General features: G+C 43.5%; 1 protein-coding gene across 4 annotated transcripts in view; it reads left to right on the top strand.

Moving 5' to 3' along the window:
- Positions 1-25,707, top strand: part of pex5lb (peroxisomal biogenesis factor 5-like b) — a 46,354-nt gene that overhangs the window by 18,709 nt on the left and 1,938 nt on the right. Inside the window, exons 2-11 of one of the 4 annotated variants that reach the window (XM_080485731.1) lie at positions 7,849-7,944; positions 15,309-15,426; positions 17,344-17,586; positions 19,516-19,639; positions 20,604-20,691; positions 21,346-21,444; positions 23,322-23,441; positions 24,428-24,571; positions 24,650-24,720; positions 25,438-25,650. In XM_080485731.1, the coding sequence (XP_080341857.1) occupies positions 7,849-7,944; positions 15,309-15,426; positions 17,344-17,586; positions 19,516-19,639; positions 20,604-20,691; positions 21,346-21,444; positions 23,322-23,441; positions 24,428-24,571; positions 24,650-24,720; positions 25,438-25,650 (1,316 nt within the window). The remainder of the gene's footprint in view (positions 1-7,848; positions 7,945-15,308; positions 15,427-17,343; positions 17,587-19,515; positions 19,640-20,603; positions 20,692-21,345; positions 21,445-23,321; positions 23,442-24,427; positions 24,572-24,649; positions 24,721-25,437; positions 25,651-25,707) is intronic. The other 3 variants (XM_080485732.1, XM_080485734.1, XM_080485733.1) reach the window with 3 other exon arrangements.

Raw genomic sequence — 25,707 nt, 5'->3', positions numbered from 1 at the left:
GAAGGAGCCACAGGGGGAAACGCTCTCATACAAGATTAATTAGCAGCGTTGCTTCTGGACTATTGGAGGATATAAATATCTAAACTCTCCCGGGTCTGATATTCCTCCATCGGTCGCCTCCGTCAGCCGGCCCAGCCGCCGCTGTCCTTGGCACAATTTCCTCAGTCGCACCCTTTATTTCTCTTTTATTTCACTTTCAGTGACAAACAGGCGGGGTCATCGTTCGCTGGAGGCGTCAGTCACCCTGTCCTCCCCGTGGCTCTGTCTTTTCCTTACTGTCCATTTTCTAGACCAACCTTCACATGGTTGAATTTAAAGACTTGGTTGTACCAGATCAGTTGGCTGGAATTGTCTCTGAAACATTAATTATCAAGACAGAAGGCTGCAAGTTATTTCCAAACACAGTCTGTCTTGTGCAGCCGTGGCGTCGAAGACGTGCAGCCTGGCTCAGGGTTGGATGCTCTCTGTGCTCATGTAACATGCAGAACAGTTTGTTCAGTGGTGAGCGGTCAAGGTGGACCAGAGGAGTCTAGAAGAAACAGATAATGAACAAATTAATGCAGCAAATCATTCTGAGACGGGGCTTTACGTCATAAAAGTTCACTAAACTTAAAAAAAACAAAAAACTTTTTGGGATAGACTTATTGACCCATTAAGATATAGTTGCACAATGAAGCTGCTTGTATTACTCTAAGTATCTTTGGGTTGTAATTTTCTTTCTTTCTTTATACATTCATGGAGAATTATACAAGGCAATCTTTGCATCAGTTGGTAGAGTTGTTTTCCAATCCCGACAGCGGCGGCTCCATCCCCCATTTCACCCAGTCTATGTGTCGAGGTGTCCTTGAGGAAGCTCCCTACGGAGGTAGGAGTACCTTGTATGGCCAACGACAGAAGTCAAGTCCATTTCCCATTAAGACAAACGACAGACGATCCAAACACGTCACATCTGAGTAATTCACTAAAGGTTGGCCGTGCCACTGCGGCAAGGCAAAGCAAGTTTATGCACGAGGCAATTCAGAGTGCATCGCTAAGGCATGTTTAATGTCATGAAATGACATTAAAATCATAGAAATAAAACAGGACATTGAGAAAATAAAAAGTGCAACTAAAGGACAAAAGGCAGAATAAATAGTTAAGAATTTTAAATGAAGCTGATAAGAACGCATTTAGACTAGTGAGAAATTAGAATGATTACAAGGAGTAATGTATTAAAATCATGAGAATGCTGCAGTGAACAATAATGTTTTCGGCCTTGATTTAAAATAAATCAAATAAGCCGACAATTTGAACAGACCTCAGGTGTTTGGGAAGTTTGTTTCACAAGTGAGGAGCATAGAAACTAAATGCGGCTTCACTTGGTTTGGTTCTGGTTCCGGGAAGACACAGTAGACCGGACCACCTGAGGGGTCTGGATGCTTCATAGGGAATTAATAAGTCTTGCATATATTTTGATCGAAGACCATTCAACATTTTGTAGAGCAGCAATAAGACTTTGCAATCTATCCTGTGACTCACAGGAAGGCGGTGGAGTGTTTTGATTACGGGTGTGTTCTGGTCCAGGTTCTTGGTGTTTATAAGGACTCTGGCAGCAGCATTCTGGATCAGGGGAAGCTGCATAATGGATTTTTTTTTATTAAGACCTGTATAAAGGCTGTTACAGTAATGAGGCCCACTAATAATGAAAGCATGAACAAATCTTTTTGTGGCCTGTTTAGACAGACAACACTATATTCTAGCTGTGGTTTGGAGGTGATAATAGGCAGGTAATAGACAAACAGCCATGCGGGTCTTTCACAGGGGCCAAGTTGCACACATACAATTTTATTTTTTAAGTCTGAAGGCAACAAGGTCGGTGATATAAACTTCACAGGTCTTCTACAGATACAGAAAATGGTGCATTTCCTCCTGTAACTTCAATCCGTTTTAGTGGTGCCATCAAATCTGTGTAGACTGTAGTTTAGTCTGGCACTGCTGCCATTGTGGTCATACAGTAGTACTGGTAGTAGTACTGTAGTAGTGGTGTAGTAGTCTGGATGCAGGCCGAACAGGTGAATGTGCTGCAGCAGCACTGAGCTCAGCCCTGTTGGGACTCTGCTGACGGAGGACTGTTTGCTCAGCACAACGGCAGGTTATTTTTAGTCGAACAGCATCTCCACCAACATCACACACATCTCCCCTTGTGGGGAAAGAGAGGAACATTAAAAAGAGGGTGGGTGGGAAGATAAGTTCAGTTTTCATCTGATCGCTGCACCTTTGTTTTTGTTCTTTCAAGTGCAGGAAATCACAATATCAACTGCTGAGATGATCTAAATCATCGAAATGCCAGGGAAGCATGATGTATGCAGTAGGAACATTAAACACAGAAGCACCGCAGGTAAACTGTAAAATCCTAATAAATTTAAAATATAGCTAAACTATACCTTGATCAAAATGCACGCTGTACTTTTTACTGTACCTTGGTCCTGGTATTGTGTTAACGTGTAGGGAAATACTTTCCGGAACACCTATTAATCAATTAATCATATTACAGAAAGGAGCGGTGCGGATCATTCGCAAGGTTGTTTTTTTAGATTACACTCATGACTTGTTCATTCAGTCAAAGTTGCTCAAATTTGAGGATCTTGTAAACTATAATACGTCAATATTTTTAATATAAAGCGTTCAACAAATTACTACCGACTAACGTACAACGTTTCTTTACAACTCGAGAGAGAGAGAGTAATTTGAGAGGATATTCAGATTTTACATTTTACATTACAATCCACTCTGAAAGGTTTTTCTGTGTCTGTACGCGGAGTGAAACTTTGGAACAGACAGGAAATACAAATCAAGCAATGTCAAAGTATTCACTGATTTAAACTGTTATGTAAACATCAGGTCTGGTCACAATATAGAAAGAGTGGGTCTTAGATTTATAGCAACACGCAGTGGTGACAACACAAATGACACTTCCCACAACCAAAACATGCTATGACTCCATTTCCCACAATGCACTTGTCATTTAAAGTGACAGAATAAGCATGAAACAATACATTGAGAAATGAACATTTCTAACAAATATTTTTGCTCTGGATCGCCACCAAAATTCAAAGGGTTCTTTCTTTGATCAAAATGCATCTGTGGACCAATTTTTATGAAGATTCGCTCATTAGTTTGGAAGATATTTTATTAGCAGACAGACGGGTGATTTTAATACCTGCAGATGCAAAACCAAAGTTAAAATGTAAGAGGCAGACTGAAAATACAGTAAAATTAGAAAAGTCGGAACACAGACATAATAAATTATAAACAGATGCACGATAAATTGTAGAGAGAGTAGAAACATAAAAGAAGTGCAATCGGAAGAAAGATTGCACAGAAATGTGATGTACACAAAGGTGCAGTAATAGCAACGTAATTGGTAAACAGTAGAAATGAAGTTGGGACGTTTGCAGTAGAGACACTGCATGCAGAAGCTTTGGAAACATAAACAATCTACAAAGCATAAACCTGCTAAAAACACCAAACATGAAGCCAAGACACAGAAACTCAATTCAGTACCTGAAAACGGAGCGGTGAAGAAACATGGAAACGCTAATGCCACAGTTTGTTGTGATATAAAGCAAACAGTCGAAAGAGTTCCACTCCTGTCATATTGCGTAACATCACCATGAGTCCAGTGGCTGTGTTCAGTTTGAAACGTGAGCCACCGTTTCACTTTCCGAGCAGCTCAGAGAGACGCACACAGCAAGGCCATGATGGAGTGGAAAGGAGTCTTGGAGTGCAGATGAAGCTGCGGGTGAGCTCAGACAGATGCGACGGGCCTGTCTCTCCACATTGAATCTGATGGATCGGCAGACGACGACACTGTGAATCCAGGAATGGAGAAATGTGGAGCCGCTGCTCTCATCCCTCATCCCTTCATCCGCGGCTCATGTCTGCATTCTAATAATAAAACTGCGGCTGATGTTTTATTGATAAAGCTGTCCGGCCTGCTGGGTTTAGCGAGGTACGTTTCACCCCATCAGCTCGTCTCTCTGCCAGCGGATGCCTGTCACGGCTCATTATTCTGTCATCTGAATGGCAGGAGGTGAGCCGTCCAGCCTCCCGGTGGCTGCGGCCCACCTGGGGAACCTGTACAGGTGCCGCTCCGCCTGGACCGCCACGCCTGATTCAAGAGGGCGTAAACACAAGCAAAATGCAGTTATCTGTTCGTTTCAATGCATCAGACTGTCCACACATTTATATTTAGGTGTAATTCTGTTTTCTTTTTCTTATGTTTCCTTATTTAGAAAATTATACAGCCAAGTCCCTCTCTGATCAGAGCCTTGTGTATAGATCCCTGTATCTGGGTCATGTCCTTCGTCTCGTTTGGATCCCTGTTACTCTATTATCTACTTGATCTGGATCGTACGCCTGGTCTAGATTTCTCTATTTGGATCGTATACCTGAATCCCTGTATCTAGACCATATCCTGTGTCTGGATCATATAGTAATATTTAGACCCCTTTTTTTGATCGTAGCCTTGTATACAGATCCAGATCCTTGTATTTGGATCATAAGCCTGTGTCTTGTGTCCAGAGCCCTGTTTCAGGCTCCTATGTATCTGACTCTAGGGACTAGACTATGTTGTCTAACTCTCTGTATCTGGATCACAGTCCTTTGCAAGAACCCTGCATCTGGATGACAAATCTCAATGATGAACTGGACCCCTGCATCTGGCTCATATTCCTGCTTCTAGCATCCAGATCTTTGTATCTAGACCACATCTCTGTTTGTGGTGTCCTTGGAGATTAAAAAAATTACTTGACTCCTGAAAGATTCTTGGATCTTGAAGTGTTTTCATTGATGAATTGATTGATTCGTGCACAGCGAGATAATCCTGATGTATTTAGATATTTGTGAAGCCGTGCCGCCAGCCCACCGTTCAGTCTGAACCTGTTTGGTTCGGTTTGTGCAGCAGGCTGACTCGGCCTGGAACCGTCGCGTCCCTAGTCTGCATTCTATTTTTGTGTTTAGAAATGTATTTCCAGATTAATTATAGATATTTGATATAGATATTTGAGTCTACCTCATTGCGTGTGAATGTGACCCATAACTGTTGGCCACATCTTTGTAACTTAACTCCGTGCATCTGGATTTCATCTCCTTTCCATTTCTTGATGAGCCTCCTCTGAAGCTAATAGACTCCTAACTAGATTGGTTTCCTCTGTGAGTGGCGTGATTGGTTCTAGAGCTGTTTTTCTGGGCAGATCGATGTGTTTAGATCCTTGTTTCTAGCTTCTATTACTAGTGACATTTTGGATCAATTCTATTTAGATGCTTGCATTCAAACCTATTCAGATCCAGTTCGTGTGGTAAAGTGTGTTACTCAGTGCTGAAATCAAGATCAGCTTTTGACCACGGAGGGATTTGAACATGCCTACAGACAAACACTACAAACACTCACCTGCCTTGCTCGAACGCGCTAAAACAAGCATGTTCTCGTATTTAACCACTGATCCACGTGAAACCTCAGACTGTGGACAGATGGAGATCTGGAGGGTTTAGTTCTGGCTGCATTGTTGGCCAGTTTCTGTGAATGCTGATCGCAGTATTTGTGAATGGTAGCATAATGAAGCCATGTTGCAGTGCTCTCAGGCTGGAGGTTAACTGACTGTGTGTTTTCACACAGTGATCGGCCTCTGTGGGTTTCATCACCGGTAAGTACCCACTGCTGTCACGATGGTCCGTGCGTCTGATTCCTTTAGGCTTCCTGTTCTCACATCATTACTTAAAGTTTAATCTGTGTGTTATGTTCTGTTTCTGTGTGACTGTAGAGAAACCCTCCACTGCAGCTTGGCGCACAAGAGCTGAACTAGAACTCTGTTGTAACACACTGTTACAAAACCAACATGCATTGAGGACAATCAACTGTGCTGGTGAACATCTCTACTTGACAAACATAAAAAATGTGTAGTCAAGGTTTGTCATAGAGTCTTGGAAGTTCCTTTCGCCCATCACGCCGAAAAGCCGAACCTCTCTGAGCTCATCCAGGATGCAGCAGTTAGTAGACTATAACAATATGACAGTCTGATCAGACGTGGTATTTGCTCGAGTCGCTGTGTCGAATAAGATGAGACTGTTTCAGCGACCATAGAGAGAAGTTCGTGGAAGCTTTGAAAATTGCTGGGTTTATCTTTTAATTTGCCATTAATTGCGATTAAATCAGCAGCTAAATAAGTCACAAGTACAGACGAACCCAACCGTTCTAACATTCACGTCTTCAATAAAAAGTTAGTCAGTGCTGCTGGAAAAAGGAAGTGAACCCAGGATATGATAACTACTGCATCGCAGACTTTTATTGTGTCACTGTAGAATCACTGTAGAACTCTGACTTCTTCACTTTAAAACATGGCGTTTCTTTGTTTAAGGAGAGTTTACTTCCATGTTCAGGCTCTTTGTTCTGCTGTATGAGTTTCTATTGAGCTTCAGTTGGCCGATAGACACACCAATATCATCTTCAAGGATAAAATTATGAACTTGGTATTCCTTCTTCAATCCATTATAGTAATCAGTCGATGCTGCAGTTGAGGAGGCAAAGCAACTAAAAATTACCTTGCTTCACAAAACTCTACATTTCACAGAGATACGCAATCCTGCAGCAGGTTTCACAAGCGCAGACCACATATACTTACAGTTAGAAACACTGAGGCCAGTGAGCTATTTCCTGATCCACCTTCTCCTCCTCAAGCTTTAACTTACCACTACTTTATATTATTAGCATTATGAAGTGAACCTGGCTGTGGAGAATAGCAACAGCACCAAGTCTCCATTTCTGAACAGTTCGTTATACTGAAAAACTAAAGCAAGTTCAGCGGTCTCATACATGTTAATGCCAGCATATAAAAACAGGAAACTCAAACTTTTCCTTTGTTTTGGTGCAAAGAAAAACCAGTAGATTATAACACTGTTCACATTTATTGTTGCCCTGAAAGTCTGAGATCGTCTTTGCCTCAGTGATTGTCTTCGGGGTGATGTTGGGGTAACGCCTGTGACTTCTCATGATGAATGCCTTTGAGTTTTCACTGCAGCGTGTTGCCAGCTGCTCAGTTCTAGGTCTCGGTGTTGTGTTATCTCTGCAAGTCTCACCAAGCTCCCGAGCACAAATTAGGAGTAGCAGCTACGCTCATTGACAAATTGCAGTTAATTGTAATTCTTACGCTTTGCAAAGTCACCCCCTACAGCCTGGATTGAAGGACATGGCGGTATTTATGACCGCGCCGCTCGTTTCCTGTCAGACGCTCATCAACGATTCTTGATGCACAGTCTTTGGAGATCTCATAACTGAATAACTGAATAGCTCTGCTCTATCTTCACATGTCGAGGTCTGTGCGCACCTGACACAACTGCTTTCACCGATTGAACTTCATGATTCCTACCTCCTGACTCCAATAAGCTCTTTTACAGTCATTAGCTTAGAGAAGATTCATAGATGGTTGATGTAACTGTGGAGTAGAGGAGGCACGAGATAAATAACATGGGCACAAACGGTCCCCGGGGGCGGAGCAGCAGAAAGGTGAGGAAGAAAAGTCATTAGTCAGAGTGTTTACTCACTTTTCCAGCGGCTCTGTGACTGTTCAATAAAGACATAACATACTAGAATTGTACACGTATAGTAGAAGGTGAAACACATTGCTTTTGTCTAAACATGTGACTCACATATAGGATAGATACAATCTACCACCAATTCACGTAGAAAACAAGCCTCTTATTTATTGATAGTTGTTTAGCGGGACCTGATTGATTCTGACAGTGATGTCAATCTGTCCGTGTGACTGAGTGAATCTGAATGAATGAATGAACCTGTCAATCTGCCTGTTGTAGGGGAAAGGGGAAAGGGTCGTTGCCATGGTGCTGAAGGAGCTTCCTGGTAAAAAGGCCTCCTCTGAAGGAAACCCCCTCCTCACCGTGACAACCAAGGTTGGCATGACGACCACGCTCCTTTGTTACCTGGCACTGTTCAGACTCTTTCTTTCACCTCTCCTCGCTTCTGTTTGCATGCTTCAAAGTTCAAATGTGCAGCTTCATGCTTGGTTTCCACTCTGCTCACACACACACACACACACACACACACACACACACACACACACACACACACACACACACACACACACACACACACACACACACACACGCACTTGCACTTTTTATTTTACGATTTGTCATCCTGTCATAAATGATAGTATGTTAATGATCACCTGTTTGGTTTCGCCGAACACTGAGCCATTTTGCCACAGCAGACAGACGGTGTGGCTTGAATCGTTTCAGGTTGTGGCAATTTTAATTTAATCTCATTTTGATGACTAAGTCCAACAGTCAGTATCATGACATGTGCTCTGAAATCACTGTTCCAAACACAAAATGTAATCTGCCCACATTCCTTGTCAGATATTGCTAAACTTGACCTCTAAGCGACTCCTTTATCCATATTGAAACTTCTTCCACCCGACTGCTGCTGGTTTCTGACACTTCCACTGCTGTTCGTTTATATAAGTTTGCAGGAGGTCCTCCTGTAGGTTCCTGCACTCGTCAAAGGTTTCCAACTTCAGGACTTATTACAGGCCACTTTAAAACACTCCCATCTTTTCTTTTCTCACCGTCCCTTTGTGCTGGTGGATGTTTTTTGCTGTCCAGCTCCTACAACACAAAAGCCTTTATCTCAAAAATGTTTTCTGCGACTGGCTAATAGATTTCTCTCTAAATTGTTGTTTTTGTAATCTCCAGATTTCATTGCGTCTTTGTTCTGTTCAATGTCTCCAGAGGCTGCAAGGCAGCTCCACAGAATGCAGAATAAACAAACTGCTGCTCTGCTTCTTTTGAAAAAGCTCTGCGTCAGTTTTTCAGTAGGTGACAAATATCCTTGGACACTCGTGGCACGCTGAGCACTCCCCAGTAGTTACGACTAATCTACTTTGTGTTTCAGCAGATGTGCATGCATCAGCAGTTGGGAAAATATACTAGCTACTTTTTTCCTCACCATCTGTGTGATTTTATCAGGATAAGTCACAGGGGAGGCTGAGGCCTCCGCGTCTGCACGTCAGCTTCACCATTTGACCTTCACCAACTCACGACCGTGTAAATCACATATGGATGCAGGCGAAGACTAAAGTTATTGTGTCTAGAAGTGGAAAAGTTCTCCACCTGCTACCCCCTTTCCCTCCAAAAATTTAGAGCCTTGTCAATCGCAATAGCTCCGGGGCGAAATCTGAGCTCTTTGTATCCAGAAGTCTGTACATCCTTGGAGCAGGAGCCATTCAGGTGTTTTGGCTCTGGGTGCAGGTAAATCTCAGGGTTGTGAATCTGGAAGTCGGTGTATTCAGCTCCTGCTGATGTCCTGGATCTGGATATGGTGCTTTCGATCGCAACTGGTTAAGATGTCGGTAAAGCAAAGATTATTGTGTCCAGAATTAGAGTATTTTTCCAAATATACATTTTGTACAAATAAATGAAGAAAAAAAAGTATAAGCAAAACCAATGCAATTGCATTGCCTGTTAAAGACTTTCCTTTTAGTTTGTGATTTCAATATGATTTCGAGCACAATAGTTAATATGACTATGGTTTGATGGCTCGAGCTTAAATCACCTAGAATGTATTTTTTTTTTCAGTTTCTGTGAGGAAACACAACTTTTGCATTGTGTGCAGAACTACAGTAAATGAGGCAGATTGAAGTTAAAGAGAAATGTACAGTTTCTCTAAGTCAGATGTATTTGTGACTCAAGATGACGCCGCACAACCCTCCAGACGTAATCTAGTTCTACTGCATCTGTGTGGAAGACAACCATGTGAGTTAGGTCATCACTGTTTAATTTGATCCTCTTTGCTCATTGGTTCTCATACTTGGAAACTCCTGGTCTGAATCAGTCCATTAAGGTTCTTGTAAGTTTTATTACTTTGCTACACTGACGTAGGTTCCATAAACTTAGGTTGGACAGGAAGTTTCACGGCATAATGTCACTCTCCACCAATTAGAGGCGGCAACAGCTGTGACACACTTTGACACACAGGAATACCAACATTATCCTACACATTATTGTCCTATATTGTCTTGGCTTTCAAGAACTAGAAAATGAAGGGAACCAAGAATTCTTATAGTTTTGGTAAGTTTGGTAAAGAAGTGGATGGAGAACGTTGATGTGGTCCAACTTGATGGCGAGATGGCGCTGCTTCCCATCTCAGGATTAAATGCAAAGGTATTGCAGACTGCATGTGGACATACACATCTGTGTGGATTAGGATTAAAAGGCCTCAGCATTCATCTGTGATCAGGTTAAATGTGACCTTTACTTTGTTCTACATTTTCCAGAAGGCCTCTTAGTGGAGGGTGGAGGCTATAGTTGGCCTTGATTGAGAACTATATGGTAATGGCATTTGATCTGAAAGCCTGAGATTACAGTTAATACTTCCTGATGCTCACAGGGTGGTGGAGTACTCAGTACTCTCCTTTCACAGTGAGCATATCTGAGTTAAGTCTTCTACTGTGTTGAGCTTTTGTATTCTGGCCATATTTGCCTGGTCCTAAAACACACCTTTGATATCGGCTTGTGACTCTAAACTGATGGTAGTTGTGCAGGCGAGGTTTTGAGATAATCACTTTGTTCCTCTGTCTACAGAGTCTGTGGTTCATGCATAATTATGCATGTGGTGTTAATAACGTTTTAGCTTTTTTGTCAGTGATCACAACATGAATACAGAATAGTCAGGGAACCACAGCAGGTAATATTGTGAACTCTTCTTCACTCCAGATGTGTAAATGGAAGACCTGTGCCCCATCACAACTGTAAATTTGACCTCCTGGTTGTGGATGAGAAGAGTGGATCTTAGATTAGTAAATCCTTTTCAGACAAACTTCAGTCACGTCATCAAGGAGTCACATGTCCCAAGGTGATCTGTATTCACTATTCACATTTTTCAGACTGTCTCTTCTCTGGTTGTCCTATATACCTTTTCACATACACTACATTTGGTGTACCACAAGGTTCTGTTCTGGATCCCATTTTGTTCTCCTATGTTGCTGTTCCTATTAGCCAAATCATCAGCCAGTTCAGTCAGATTTCATGTCTTAGAAAAACTCCAAGCTGAGAAACCGAGAGGTTTTTTTCTGTTCCTCCTAATTACCCCACTTTCACATTTCCTCAAGAAATTATATCTCAGACACCGTCATCATCTTTTCGATTTTCTAAAGTAATATAGAAGTCTTTTTTTTTTTTTTACATCATGACAGGATTGCATCTGGCTGTAAACCCACATCCACATCTCTAAACTGTCAACTGGGCCAAAATGCTGCTGCAAGACTTTAAAAAAACAACCTTAAAAACATCTCAAATTATTAAAGATAATTTTTTTAATAATCCCTTAACTAGTTGCCCATCAAGTTAGAATTCCTGTCAAGATCCTTGTTCTTAATTATAAACAGCATGACACCCATTTACATTTCTGGATTTTCCTCATTCATACTTCCCTACAAGTCTCTTTGTCCTCCAATCAGTTCCTTTCAGTGGCTCCATGATCTCAGTTAGCAACCAGAAGTGATTCAGGGCTCTTTTCCATCACACCTACGTTTTCATACCGACCCAGACTTCAGCCATATTTTCTCCTGCGTGGTAAATCTTAAATGGAAAGGAAGCAGACTCTTGGATTTGTTTATTCGCGTCTAAGGAAAAGATGGCAAATCTTTTGAACAGATTATCTGCAGTGACAGTAACTCGGCCGGACGCACCCAAATCCATTTGCACTTAGAGCTTTAATCTTTTCACTCCTGTGATGTCACTGGTGACAGGATTTTGCACGTGTGCGTCTCTTATAACCAAAACTCATAAACCGCCAAAGACATCAAGAAAATTCCAGAAGTATGAGAAACCAAAGGACTAACTAATGGATGTCTTAACCAAGAATAAATATGAATAATAAATATATAATGTATAATTTGAATATGATATATGAAAATAAATAAATGTCTTCACAGCAGGACATCCACTGTAGAACCGCCCAATCAAATAAATTATTCTGTAGTTTGTTACACATTTTTAAGACACAGTCAAAAAGACAGAAATATCAAAGAACTGCCGAACATTGAAAGCCTAAGATATCTTGATAAAAGGGACAGAAGCAATCACTAACTTGAGATTTTCAACCTTTTTGCAACCATGAATCCAAAAGAAATGTCGACAGCCTGAATGTACAAAGTAATTATAGTCATAAGGGGGTTAAACTGGGTGCTTTACATAATTAAACGAGAGCGCTGATAGTGTTCAAGCTCCTCCAGGCTGTTCTCAGAGTTGTCTCTGTGCTGTTCGCTGCAGCTCACATCAATTAAACATTTCCACAGATTGTGACTTCAGGACCAACCGTGAACATGAACGGATTTCTGAACACCACGCGATGTCTGCTGCCCTGCGTGGGGTTAAAAATACACAAAACCTGAGCGAGATCTGACTCCTTCAGCGTCATGTCATTGTATTGATCACATTATCTCTGTGTGATGTGATGGGCCTGTTAAGCTCTGCTGTTTGATTCCTCATCTCCTACATCGGATCTTTTCGTTCCTCCCATCAGTCGGTGCTCTGGTTTCACTGGTCTGCACCAGGCGGCATCAAACACATTTAAGGGGACCAAAACCTTATCCTCCTCCCACGTGGCTACGTCTGATGTGGGTCTGCTTTGGCGGCTGTTAGTGAACACGTGTTTGTGTTTGGGTTCAGAGAGTGTCGCACCCTGAAGGCTGGATCACGACAGATAAGACTTCTTAGACCAGAGGCTGCGTGTCTGGCAGCTGCATGCAGATCGTACCAAGCTCATCGAAATGCCTTGAGTCCTGACACCAGTCACATGCTAGTTTGGATAAAGTATGATGGGATGTTTAATCCTGTGGACGTTGAAGGTTTTTTTGGGAGGTTTTCATCAAGTTTCCATCAAATGTGAGGGTGTAAAACTGAACTCCAGCTAAACATCCCATGATAGTTTATCCACTTCTAAAAACATCGTCAGAATTTATAATTGGTTTGCCTTCATGCTGCAGCGTCCTCCACGTTGGTTCCTTGTTGGCCAGGTGTGCTGATACTGGGAGCAAAGCTCAGCTGCACTTCCTGTCTCAGTTCCTGATGACATCTCTGAAGGAAACCGCTGAGTACAGCTTCCAACGCTCTCAAGTAGTGACCCAGGGAGAAAAGCACTTTTCTGTTATTATTAGTGCAGTGTACCATTAGAGCAGCTGGCCTCACAGTGGTGGAGTAGTTAGCCTGCCCACCTCACAGCCAGGATATTTTATTTTAAGTTTCTTTTATTGGCACTCTTGCTGAAAATTCTTTCTTTACTTTTAACCCAGAGATTTCCAAACGTTTCTTTCTACTCCATTTTAGAGATACCAACATTTCCAGGGCCCTCATTGTTACATCTAAACTCTGCTGCACTTGTTTTTACTAAATGTTTGATGAAAACTGCCAATGTAATTTTAAACACATCACATCTACAGTTGAAATATTGAACGTGCATCATGACAAACATTTCAGTTTTCAACATCCACTGCTCCAACTATTGTCTGTGCAAAAATTGTAAAGGGTTTTGCTCAGTGGTGACCATATTCAGCCATGAGGTCTGAGTTCTGCTTCTCTAATATCGAGGCCACCATCGCTTATATCCCCAGCTCGATATTTGATTTATTAATTTTTTTTATAAATTGCATGTTCTCTCAGGTCTGGTTTTGTTTCTCCACATACCAAAGTCCAAAGACAACCACATTGTGGATTGGTATCCTTGTTAGACATCTCGTTATATGTCAAATCATTTTAGTTTTTGGACGGCAGAGTATAGCGCAGAAAGATAAGTATTGACACAACACTTGCAATCTGGTGCCGACTAAAACAGCCGAGCTTGACCTGAAGACCTGGTGTCTGCTGCAGTGTGAATATCGTAAATAAAATTTCACCAGGGGTCTGCGCCAACAAGGTTGCACAATAATGGCTTTGCATTGTTTCTTGTTCTAGAAGCAAATTTGGCCAAACGACCACGGCCAAATCTGGACGCAAATCGAGATATGTAGCCTCACAGATTATTTGAACAACAGGTTGTACATGCTGCGTTTAGTGAACCCCTCATAGAAATACCCGTCAGTCACTGTGCGCATTCCCGTTGCCAGAAATGCCCAAAATTTTGTTGAGAATATAAAAAAAATGGTGAATAAAATGGGAGGTGGTGTGAAGAAAAGAAGAATGTGAAGTCTGGCTGTTTTCACCCTAACTTTGATATTGTTTGTTTGTTAGTTGTTGTGGAGTGTTGAGAGGAAAATATTTTCCTCGGGTAAATACATATATGTCATTGCACTGAGTGAAGTCGCGTCTAATTCTTGGATTGCTCAGTGACAGTTTTTAGTGGGAAATTCCCACTTTGACAGTGTTCAAATTGCTTTTTCCAAAGTGGGAGTCGGAATTTTAACAGTTACCTATTAATGCAACATTAATTCCAATTTAATACAGAAAGGCTTAATAGATTTAAAAGTGGTGTTAAAATTACATAGTAAGCTATGCAGATCTCATTTCTGGCTGCTTTCACAGTGACCCAGTAGTGAAACATGATTTTTTTTTTCAACATTAATATTGTTTGATCTGATAAAATTTTGTATTTTCAACAGAATCACTCACAAGAGGAAACAGTATTTATCAGTGAGGTGGAGCATAAAAAAAATATCACATGGAAAATGTTTCAAACATCAGAAAAAACAAACAAACTGAGTTTTCCTGACTTGGAATTTGATGTCATTCACCGAACACCACAGAGCTCACGACCAGAACACAAACTACAGATGCTTCTAAACAAAAACGATTATGTTCAGCTGTGTAAATGTGACAAACCATTCTGTCAACCGCACACCCTGTGCAGAAAAATGCTTAGAACACTTGTTTCTACTGCTGGTGTCGTGATAAATGTCACCAGAACACAGCAGAGGAGTTTTCTGAGAGAAAAAAAAAATGTTTTATTCGCATATTGGTGAATTTCAAAATGTTTTTTTTTTTTTGTTTGTTTATAAAGAACACAACAACCTCCCGCTGCTGCTCTGCTAAACGTGGGAGAAAAGGAAACAATGATCTGATACTTTTGTCAGCAAAAAGCATCAAATCTGCAGGTTGTGTCTGTTTCTGCTGCATCCAGTCCCTGTTCCCACACGGCGATGGATCAGCGAGCCGTATGCTTCATGTTTAGGCTTAAATGTTTAGGATTGTGTTTGACGTGCAGCTCCTAACCAGAGGCCGTCAGTCACACTCTGCTCTCTTGTCGCCCCCCCCCACCCCAGCTGGTCGGAGAGCAGCAGGAGAGTCGCCCCCTGCTGAGTCCCTCCATCGACGACTTCCTGTCTGCTGAGAGCCGCAGCGACGCCCCCTCCTCTCGACCGCTCACCTCCAACACCGCAGGTAGACTGCAGCTCATTACAGCCTCCTCTACCCTCTCTCACACACATGCACACACACACACACGATTGGAATTCATCAATGTTTGTAATCACCTCAGAAAAATGTAACGAGGGAAGAACTGAGATGACAACATCTTAATAAAAAATTTTAATATCGACGGCAAATTTAGAATTTTAATATTGAGTTACTTGGAACAGGGGCAACGAAAGGCTAGAAAAGTCAAATTTTCTCAAGTTATGAACGACTGGAGGAGGACGTGACCGCTATACTAAGCAGTAGGCTTCAGGTCTGTAGCTGTAATGGATATTTTAAGAAGCATCACAGAATTAAATAAAACTAAATTGCAAATACAATGAAGACCTCCACATCTACAGTTTTATCATTTGAAGAAATAACTGAAACCCTTTTTGGAATCTATGAAGGCTTTGTCCTGCGGACTGAAGAGAAGAGACACCACCCAGCTTGTTAGCACTACAAAAGCCTGCATCTGATTGGGTGGGATTGAATGAAGGTCTATAGCATGAGAAGCTGAGCTTCCACATCATGACCGACAACTCCAGAGTCCGCCCCCACTCGCCTCTTCCCTCTGACCTTCCCCTTTGTTCCTCTCTCTCTTTTTTTGTGCTTCTCTAACTTCGTGTCCTTGCCTGTCCTCCTTCCTCCTCTGCACTCATCTGTCACCTCCGACTCAGCAGGTACGGCGGCCATTAATTAACACCTCTGACCTGCTGTGTCGTCCTGCCATCCACCTCCTCCTCCTCCTCCTCCTCCTCCTCCCCACGCTCGTTAGCAGCATTAAACACACACAGGTCATGTTGTTGCACATTCTGGATTTACATAGAAACTGTCCACGTATCGCGGAGTGGAGGTGAAACTTGATGCGAGGAACCGTCGGCTGCGGCACCATGTTTCCACTGTAACTGAACCAGGGGCCACACTGACACTCTGACCTGTTACTGTCATGTGATCAGTGTCGGCGAGAAGCACCTCAGACCCTGCCAGGGTGTAGGACAGCTGAAACACTAGTCTGAACCGTTGCACTAAACTGTTTCAATGTTGTACACCACACAAGAACAGCACCTGAAAGCCATCGAGTCGGTCAATCATTGAGTCAGTGGGTCATTTGGTCAGTCATTGAGTTGTTTGTTTGTTCAGTTAGTCAGTCATCAAGACCGTCAGTCAGAAGGCAATATGGCCTATTAGGTGGTTGAATGGTTTATAAAATAAAAATTTGGAATATATAAAAAGTAAAAGCAATATTTCAGATTTGGGCAGCACGGTAGTGGAGAGGTTGGCTTTCTCATTTCACAGAAAAAAGACCAGAAATAAGTAGGAATCGAACGGGTTGTTGTTTTCTTTTTTACCAAGTACTCCGACTTCCTCTCATAACCACAAGACACGCTTGTTGGGTTTAAATGGGGATTCTAGTTTGACTGTAGGAGTTTGTGTTGTTAATCGCGACGCTCGTCCTGTGATGGTTAGTCTGTGTAGTTTCTCCCCCTGTGACCCGAAAATAGAAATGGCGTAGCTATAGAGTATGAGATCTAATGCAGACTTGTGCGTCTCTGCTTGGCGTCAATATTCACTCAGTGATGAGTTTATCAGTTGCAGCTGTTTGAAACAAGCCCCGTGTATTTTTTCAGTATGAGAGTAGATCCTCTCATAAAAGATGCGGCTGATACTGTTATCTGGTGTGTTTCCATTGATGCTTCTGCCCTTTAACAGCGAGGATATGATATGTATCAGAAACACTTCGCTGGACTTTGTGGCTTGTGGCCTGATAACAAAACAACCAGAAGCTCGGTGTGTTTGTGTGTCAATCACGTCGAGCTGAGCTGACTGCCAAAAAAACAAATGAAATCCAAAGTGTGGATAAAGTCAGAACACAGAAGAGGTTCAGTTTCAGTTTTCTTGCAGTTCTGTCCACAGCTCTGGACCTGGTGGACCTCAGCGAGCCGGGGGAGAGCGGTACCGTTGCGAGCAGCAGCAACAGCAGCAGCAGCAGTAATAAGGCCCAGAGAAGAAGTCCTCTGAGGAGGAAGGGAAGCTCCAAGAGCCCCCGACGCAGAGTCCGACCCGATGAGACGGAGCTGATCCAGGTGGAGGTGGAGCACCTGCCAGCCAGTCCCAGAACGCCTGAGAGGATCTCTCTCGACTCAGGTAACTCGGACTGAGCAGACACGCCGAGCGACTGCTGAGTAACATAATAACGGCTGTGAGAGGCGGAGCGGCTCCTTCGTCAGGGTCTGAGCTGCTTCTTAATGAGTCCGAGCAGAAAAACATCCCGTGTTTTGGGGTTTGTGTTTTTTAGGAACCTGAAAGTAATGGAGTCAGAGTTTGCTCCACTCATTAGGAATATAGATCAGATGTTCATCAGCAAAGGTTTTCATGTAACTCAGACTGACAGTGAGCTTCAGGTTTAACATGCCAGGCTGACATCAGCAGACGTGTTCCCCCTTCTGATCATTGCTCTTTAAGTTCAGATGAAAAGAGTTACTTCACCTGCAGGCTGGATAAAACACGTCAAATACACACTAGTTAACTAATCTGACTTTTATTATTCCGCCTGCGGAAATTCGTTTTTCTGCGTTGACCCATGCTATAGGCAGCTACATGACGGTACTCTGGGGAGCTGATGGGGGTCGAGGGTCACGCTCAGGGAGCCACAGTGGTGGAACGCCCGCCGTGGGAATGGAACCTGTGAACTCTCAATCCCAAGTCCACTTCTCTAACGTCCAAGTTTCCACTGCCCTGATATAAATACATTGAAATACATTTTAAATTCAACTAAAGCATTTTGCAAGTAATTTCTCACTTGAATACGGGTCTTCTTCTAACATAGTAATCAAATATATTGTTTTTATTGACTGATGCGACACATTGGCAATTATACTAACTCATTTGTTCTGCTTTGGAACTATAACTTTCGGGAAAAAAAATTCAGTTTCACCTATAAAATCATTTGTGAAAAATATATGTTTTAATGAAATTGTGTTGTTGTTTTTTTTCTACCATCTTATCAGGGTTTCTTCTAAATAAATAATGAAGTCAATTAGGAACAAATCTTCATAAATCACAAACAAATGTTGATAAATATATAATTTTTCAGACGTCAGAAAAAGTATGTGAAGCTTTTGAAATGTTCTTACAAATGTAGATTTTGTTATTAAGTTAAGTTTTTTTTTTTTTTTTTTTTTAATAAAAGTACTCCTGCTTGTGTTGCGATTCATTAAACATAAACATATTTGTGTTTCAGTAAAAGTCTATACAAGCTAAGAAAAGGTGTGAAACTAAAGAAATGTCTGAGCTGACTGTCATCCCGTCGACGTTCGGTCAGCCTCATTGGAGCCGATCTCTTGGTTTCGATCTGCTTCTCCTCACTCATTTTGTTAAAAGCCCAGAGCTCAGCGAGTCGTGAGTCAAAACCACTTTAATCTGAGATTTTACTGTGATGAGAGTCCTACGTCCTGTTCCTCTCTGATCCAAACACAGTCCTGAGCTCTGATGTACGAACCGTCGGGGCCGTCACTCGTCTCTTCCAAACGTTTCAGCTCAAACCTGCTGCTTTGTTCACCCTCTCATCTAGGAGGCATTTTATTTTTAAAATATATGGAAAATCAAGTTTAGTGTGAAACCTATACATAAAACATATCTGTCAAAACACATAATAACTATGGGGGTCAGACCAAACATCTAAATAAAACAGTAACAATAACAATTATTATAATGGATATTGCAATCATCATTGATTTGCATTAATTGTTTTTGCTAAAATTCGCTTCTTTAAATTTTTTCCCCAATATTTCCTGTTAAAAGTTCTCATGCAGCAAAGTGATGGACATGCTGGAGTTCCAACTTTTTTTGAATTTCTGATACTTTATAAACACAGTAAGTTTTACTATTTGATTTAATTAAATCAAACTTAAAATGATCTCAGACTGTGCCAGCTTTTGGGTGTTTGGGGTTTAAATCAGACAGAGGTGGGATGTTTGCAGGAGTTTTGAAAGATGCAGACGTTTCGCTGCTCCTGTCAGTCGTTGTGTGTCGTCCAGTTTATTTCACTGAAGCATCCTGTGCTTGTGTTTGCAGTCAGTCTGTCGTCTCCTCTGGACAAATGGGACGAGGTGAACCTGGACGTGCAGGAAGCAGGAAGCCGCAGGAGGAGACACGAGAAGAGGTGCACCTCCCACCACTCGTCCAGCGAGCTGCTGTGGTAACCAAACCAAAGCCCCCCATCTCTTCTTCCTCCTCTTCTTCTTCCTCTTGTCCTCATCTTCTTTCTCCCCCATTTTCCTCCTCCTCTTCTTCGTCCCTTCCTCTCCCTCCTCCTTCTCTTCCTCCTTCCTTCTTCTCCTCCTCCTCTTCCTCCGCCTCATCCTCCTCCTCCCCATCTTTGTCCCTTTTCCTCGTCTTCCTCCTTCCTCCTCCTCTTCCTCCTCTGTACTGACTCAGCCCGACACCTGAACCTAACAGTGAAACTCTAAACTGTATTTTCACTGAGCAGCTGACTTCACCTTGTCTCTTTGCCTCTTAAGTGACTTTGTGAAAAACATGCTGATTTAAAAACGCAGCTCGCAGCATTGAGAGAAACTCCGCGGTCGCAATCAGGCGAAGCGACAAGTTCACCAGCGCCGCTGCTCTTTGAATGAAAGCATTTTGCGTTTGTAGCTGAGATCAAATACGTCGGCACAGGAGGGTCAGCACAAAGAAAAATACAGAAAAATACAAAACCCATAACTCAAAAACTCGAACCACAACATAATTATAGAAGCAACATCACAAATATAAAAGCCGTAACACAAATATGGCACATATGTCTTATTTTTTGAATTCACATTAGCCTATTTGTGTTTTGCTGAGCCTTATGGGTGACATTAAGAAATACTGATGACACAGCCAATGATTCAATGGAAATATTTAATCATATAGACTAATAAATTGCAAATAGTGTCATATTGTTTATTTTTACAGCAACATGGTAATTAATATTGCAGAAAAATAATGTGTTAATTATGTAAGAAGCTTTTGTTCCTGCTCCTCAGAGGATGAAACCGGTCCATCTGTTTCTTAGAGTGCCACCTGCAGGGCTGGCGAGTCATCGGGACGTGGTTGAGGCACTGGCTGGATTGTCGGCCGCCTGTAGGAGGCGCTGACAGCATGTTTGTGTTGGTCTTCAGGTCTGCAGAGTTTAAAACGGATCCACTGACCAAGAACAACTTCGACATTCACAGCTTCGACGACCTGGACTTCATCTCCTCGACGCAGGTCAGCTGCTGCTTCTCACTGTGGCGAAGACTGAAGTACATATACCTCAGTATATACATGTTGGAACACATCGCAGTACAGATGCAGTGCACAGAATAGTACAAAGTGTAGTAGACACTTTATACACACTATATGCTTGTACATAAACCGAGTGAAATACAAGTTGCGTGTTTGGTCTGTCTTTAACTAAATAGCTTCAAACAGCAGTGAGTTTTTAGTTTACCTTTGGAAAATAAGTTTGGAAAACATCTGCCTTTGAGTTTATTAACATTAATGACAAGCGAGTGACTGTGTGTAGTTCAGGGACTGTGGGATAGAGCAGCGTTTGCCAGTACGAACGAGAGGTCGGAAGTTTTATGTCTCCTTAGAGTCAGTTCTGACTTTGTTCACAAGTTTCTTGGCATTTGCGTTACCGGCAGCTGGTCGACCTTCGTGTGTGTGTGTGTGTGTGTGTGTGTGTGTGTGTGTGTGTGTGTGTGTGTGTGTGTGTGTGTGTGTGTCTGTGTGTGTGTCTGTGTGTGTGTCTGTGTGTGTGTCTGTGTCTGTGTGTGTCTGTCTGTCTGTCTGTCTGTCTGTCTGTCTGTCTGTCTGTCTGTCTGTACGTGTGTGTGTGTCTGTACGTGTGTCTACGTGTGTCTACGTGTGTGTTTTCAGGACTGCGGGGCATCCAGACAGCGCAGACGGACTCGTTCTCTGCTGGCCAGAAATGAGTCTCTGGAGGACGAATTTGTCAGAGCGAAAGCTGCTGTGGAGGTATGAACGCCGAGAGTCCGTCTTCCGTCCACGGTGTCACGAGAAACCCAGAGTCCCGCTCCGTCCGAGTCCTCACATTTCCTCCGAGCACTGTCCTCTGCCTCTGCTGACAGTCAGGAGGAGATATTATATTGCAGCCTGCTCTTCAGGTTTAAACTTTTTGAGGGCTCTGAAACATATCTCTGCAGCGTGTGCTTCCTGTCTGAGGTTCAGATGAATGACACCGCACTCCGATGAGCTCTCCGCTTCAGGTGGGGATGAGGCGGCAGGGTGAAAGGAGTCGGATCAGGTTTCATATCTGATAAAGTATCTATAATGTCATGAGACCAACGGCTGTGCCCTCAGCTGACCCGCAGCTCTCTGCAGCTCAGACACCGACAGCGTTTTATTAGTCACTGCAGAAATCCACCTGTTCACAGCAGTTTGATGGCTTCCATCTCGGACCAAAGCTTTTCATTAGCAGATGGAGGCACGCGCTTTCAAAGTTAAGATGACGTGCAAATAAAGATCTAACCACTGTTGTTGCTCCAGATGTTTCAATATGTTTCAGGTTTCATTGTGGTTCAGCTTTGTTTTATATTTTTAAGTGTACAGAATGTTTTTGTTAGTTAGTTCGATAGATAAACCTCTATTACTCCCACGAGTGAGAAATTTCAGCGTTGCAGCAGAAACGTGGACAGAATAATTTTCACACAGAGATAAAAATACAAACTGATCAGCGGCCCGGTTCTGTTCAGTAATAAAGCGGCTTTACAGACCAGAAACTCATCCTGCGGGACGCTACAATAGTAACTCACTGTGAGTTAGAGAAGTAACTTCAACCTGATTACTGGTTTGGAAATAATAACCCGTTAGATTAGTCGTTACCAAAACAAGTGGTCATATGAGAGTAACGTGTTACAGGCATCGCTGACCATTACTGTCTCAGCGTCTGTCTGGGGTTTCAGGATCTCCCGGTGTGCTTCAGGATCTTTCCGTATGTTTCAGGTTCCAGGTCGAGGTTGATGATCTTTGTGTGATGGTTTCAAGCCCGGAACAGATGAAGTGACTCGCCTCGCAGTGATTGAAGTGCAGATTTTCTCTCACATATTTAATGTGAGCCACTCGTGGCGATGAGTTCGCGATGTTCTGCTCTTCAATCGCGTCAAGCTCGCTTCAGTGAACCAATCGCACCGCGGCGCTGATTGACGAGCCGTTGATTAAAAGCTCATCCTCATGGCGCCGTCTGATTTTAGCTGCAGGTGTCTTAATCTGCCGCTCGCAGGGGTCAGTGCGACGTGGCTGTCACACGCCCCGAGCGGTTTTCATCACCGTCTTTCACACCAGCTGTGAGCTGCTTACTGATACCGCTGCACCGACCGCTGCATTCATCAGCTGAACCAGCAGCTGTGTGGATCAGATAACAGTCCTGGGCCTGGTGTGTCGGTGTGGAGTGGCTCGTTGCCCAACTCTTCTTTCAGGCCCGAGGGATCATGTGAATCCTGCAGCGTCCCGAGGAACCTGGAGGCCGCCACAGCTCTCCTGCACAGGCCCTCAGGGCTTCCACAGCGGCAGGAGGTTGTGACTGTGATGGGGGTTGTGGCTCCGTGTTTATGGAGGACGAAGGAAAGAGATCAAAAAAAATTTCCAGAAACTCAAAACAGGAAATCATAATCAGTACGGTGATTTTCAATGTGTGAGACAGGAAAAATGAAAGCGCTACAACTGCTCCTCCCACCCTGCAACTTCAGCTCAATGTCAAGATGTGAGGACCAGGAGAGAAGCTCCAAGCAACGACTATTAGGGTGCATGATGGGAAATCAGGGAAATGTGAGCCTGTCAAATTCAGTGTGACAACATGACTTCGCATCACGTCTGACATGTTTGTTGTGCTGCAGTCGGACACAGAGTTCTGGGATAAGATGCAGGCAGAGTGGGAAGAGCTCGCTCGGAGGAACTGGCTGGAAGAGTCTGACGACCAGCGGCCGATCCCACGAACAGTCTCCCCGGCAGAGAAGGTGAGTCCCTCAGAGAGCAGGCCGCAGAGCCAAAAGCACACAAAGTCTGACGCACGTAGAGCAATCAACTAGGTGAAGACATGCAAACAGCTGGAAAACACTCAAACACAGGGGAGAAGGTGGGCTGGTGAACACATGAATGGATGTGCAGGTGGACAGATGTGCAGGTGGACAGATCAGAATGAGGAAATCTCTCCGAATGTTCCTTTAATAAACGTCCTTTTTCAGTCGACTAACTTTTAAACTCAATTTTGCCCTCCTGTCTCGTAAAAGGCGCCGTTATTAATAATAGCAGATTATGAGTCTGATGGATGTTAGCGCGCAGTAATCTGCGCCTTTAATCCTTTGGCCTGAGAGGAGCTGTGAGCCCTGAGCAGCGGTAATCCTGCCCTAATCTCTCCTCCGCTCAGGTGTTACATCACTGCGGCGACGGAGGTGAAGCCTCCATTCTGTGGACGCGTTATCCAACATCTGTGGATCAGATCGCCTTTTCACTTCTCCACTTTAATGATTCCCTTCTTTAGATTTGATTAAAACCAAATCTTCTCAAACTGAGCGGGATTTCAGCCTCTCAGTTTGGTAAACAAACACACACAGGTCAAAGTGTGTGTGTGTGTGTGATCCTGACCCGAAGCTCGTCTGTGACTGATTGTGTTTGTATTAGCGATCGATGCACCGATGAAAACTCGACGCAGCCGCACAGGCCTCATTGATCAGTTTAACAAGCTGCAGCACGGCGATCGATGCCACTCTGTGCCTTCAGTCCAGCTGACCAACACGCACTGCCTGGACCCGGATCGATCGGCTCACTGGAGATGATCCAGACCCAATCAGATGCCAACGCAGACTCCCGCCTGGTGGCCGCAGCGGTGTATGATGGGAAACGACGGTTGCCCCAGATAGTCAATAATAACAAAAAGTTTGTGTTTCAGGTTGAGAGACATTCGTTTTACTAGCTGAACGTATCGCCTGCATCTCATTGGCAGAGTTACTTCTTCAACACCAACAACCCGTACAGAGAGTGGCCCAACGCCTTCGCCGAGGGGCAGGAGAAGGCACGGGAGGGAGACCTGAACGCCGCCGTGCTGCTGCTGGAGGCCGCCATCTTGCAGGACCCGCAGGACTCCGAGGTGACGGCTAATGGCCTGAAGCGCCACCCAAAGGACCCGTTTCCGTCTTTAACCCGCCTCTCCTCCTCGTGGTTTCAGGCGTGGCAGATTCTGGGGATGACTCAGGCTGAAAATGAGAACGAGCAGGCCGCCATCGTCTCGCTGCAGAGGTCAGTCATCCAATTATGGTTAGAGATCAGACGGAAGGTATTCTTCCTGAAAATAATTGTTTTTAAAAGCCACTCTGATCCGTATATGGAGTAAAATCATCATAAATACATTTTTCCTTCAAGACCCTCAAGCAGGGATGAGGACTCCACCTCTTTTACTTCGCCTTCAAACAACAACGTTTTGAAAACGATGTCCATTTACACTGAAACGCTGAAAACCTTTCCTGTAGTTTTCCTGTTGAGGCACTAGTGGGTGCTGTTGGTTGTTTTTATAATGAGACCACACACACATGCATATAGAGAACAAATACATGACAAACGTTATAGTGCGGTCAATGGATTCAAATAAATTGACTAAGTAATCGCACAATTCTCTTTGTCTTTATAACCATTTGTAAGTTGTTGGGGTTTTTTTGTTTTTTATTCTAACACAAAAAAAATCTGATCCCTGCAAAAAAATGGAAATTGGGCATCAACGACCTGCGATGTGAACGGAGCCTTAGATCCGATTAGTTTGGGACTGTCACATCACGACCAGCTCGGTTGAAGGTGCTAATAAATAAGCCTGTTTTTTCTCTGAAAAAAACCCAGAAGAAAACTTGCTTTAGTGTGTAAATAAACAAAAGCCTCAGAAATAAGAACTTGTGTTGGGCGGATTGGCCTTCACCATGATTGCCTCACAGCGTTCCGCGCCGTGTGCCTCTTTACGTGCTGCAGGTGTCTGGAGCTGCGACCCAACAACCTGCCGGCCCTCATGGCGCTCGCTGTCAGCTTCACCAACAGCAGCATGCAGCGGGAGGCGTGCGACGCCCTGCGCCGCTGGATCTGCCACAACCCTCGATACCGACACCTGGTGCAGAGCAGCAGGAGCCCCCTGCAGGGCTCCCCGGCCACGCCGCGCAGGGCACCCCGCCCCAACACGCCGGCCAGGTACATGACCACCGTCACAGCAACCCACGTCACGAAGGATCTCTTTGAATTCAACTT

This window comes from Lipophrys pholis (assembly GCF_963383615.2).
Source record: "Lipophrys pholis genome assembly, chromosome: 1".
Classification (NCBI taxonomy): Eukaryota; Metazoa; Chordata; class Actinopteri; order Blenniiformes; family Blenniidae; genus Lipophrys; species Lipophrys pholis.
Note: the sequence above shows the minus strand (reverse complement) of the source record. Positions and strands in the feature narration are given on the sequence as shown.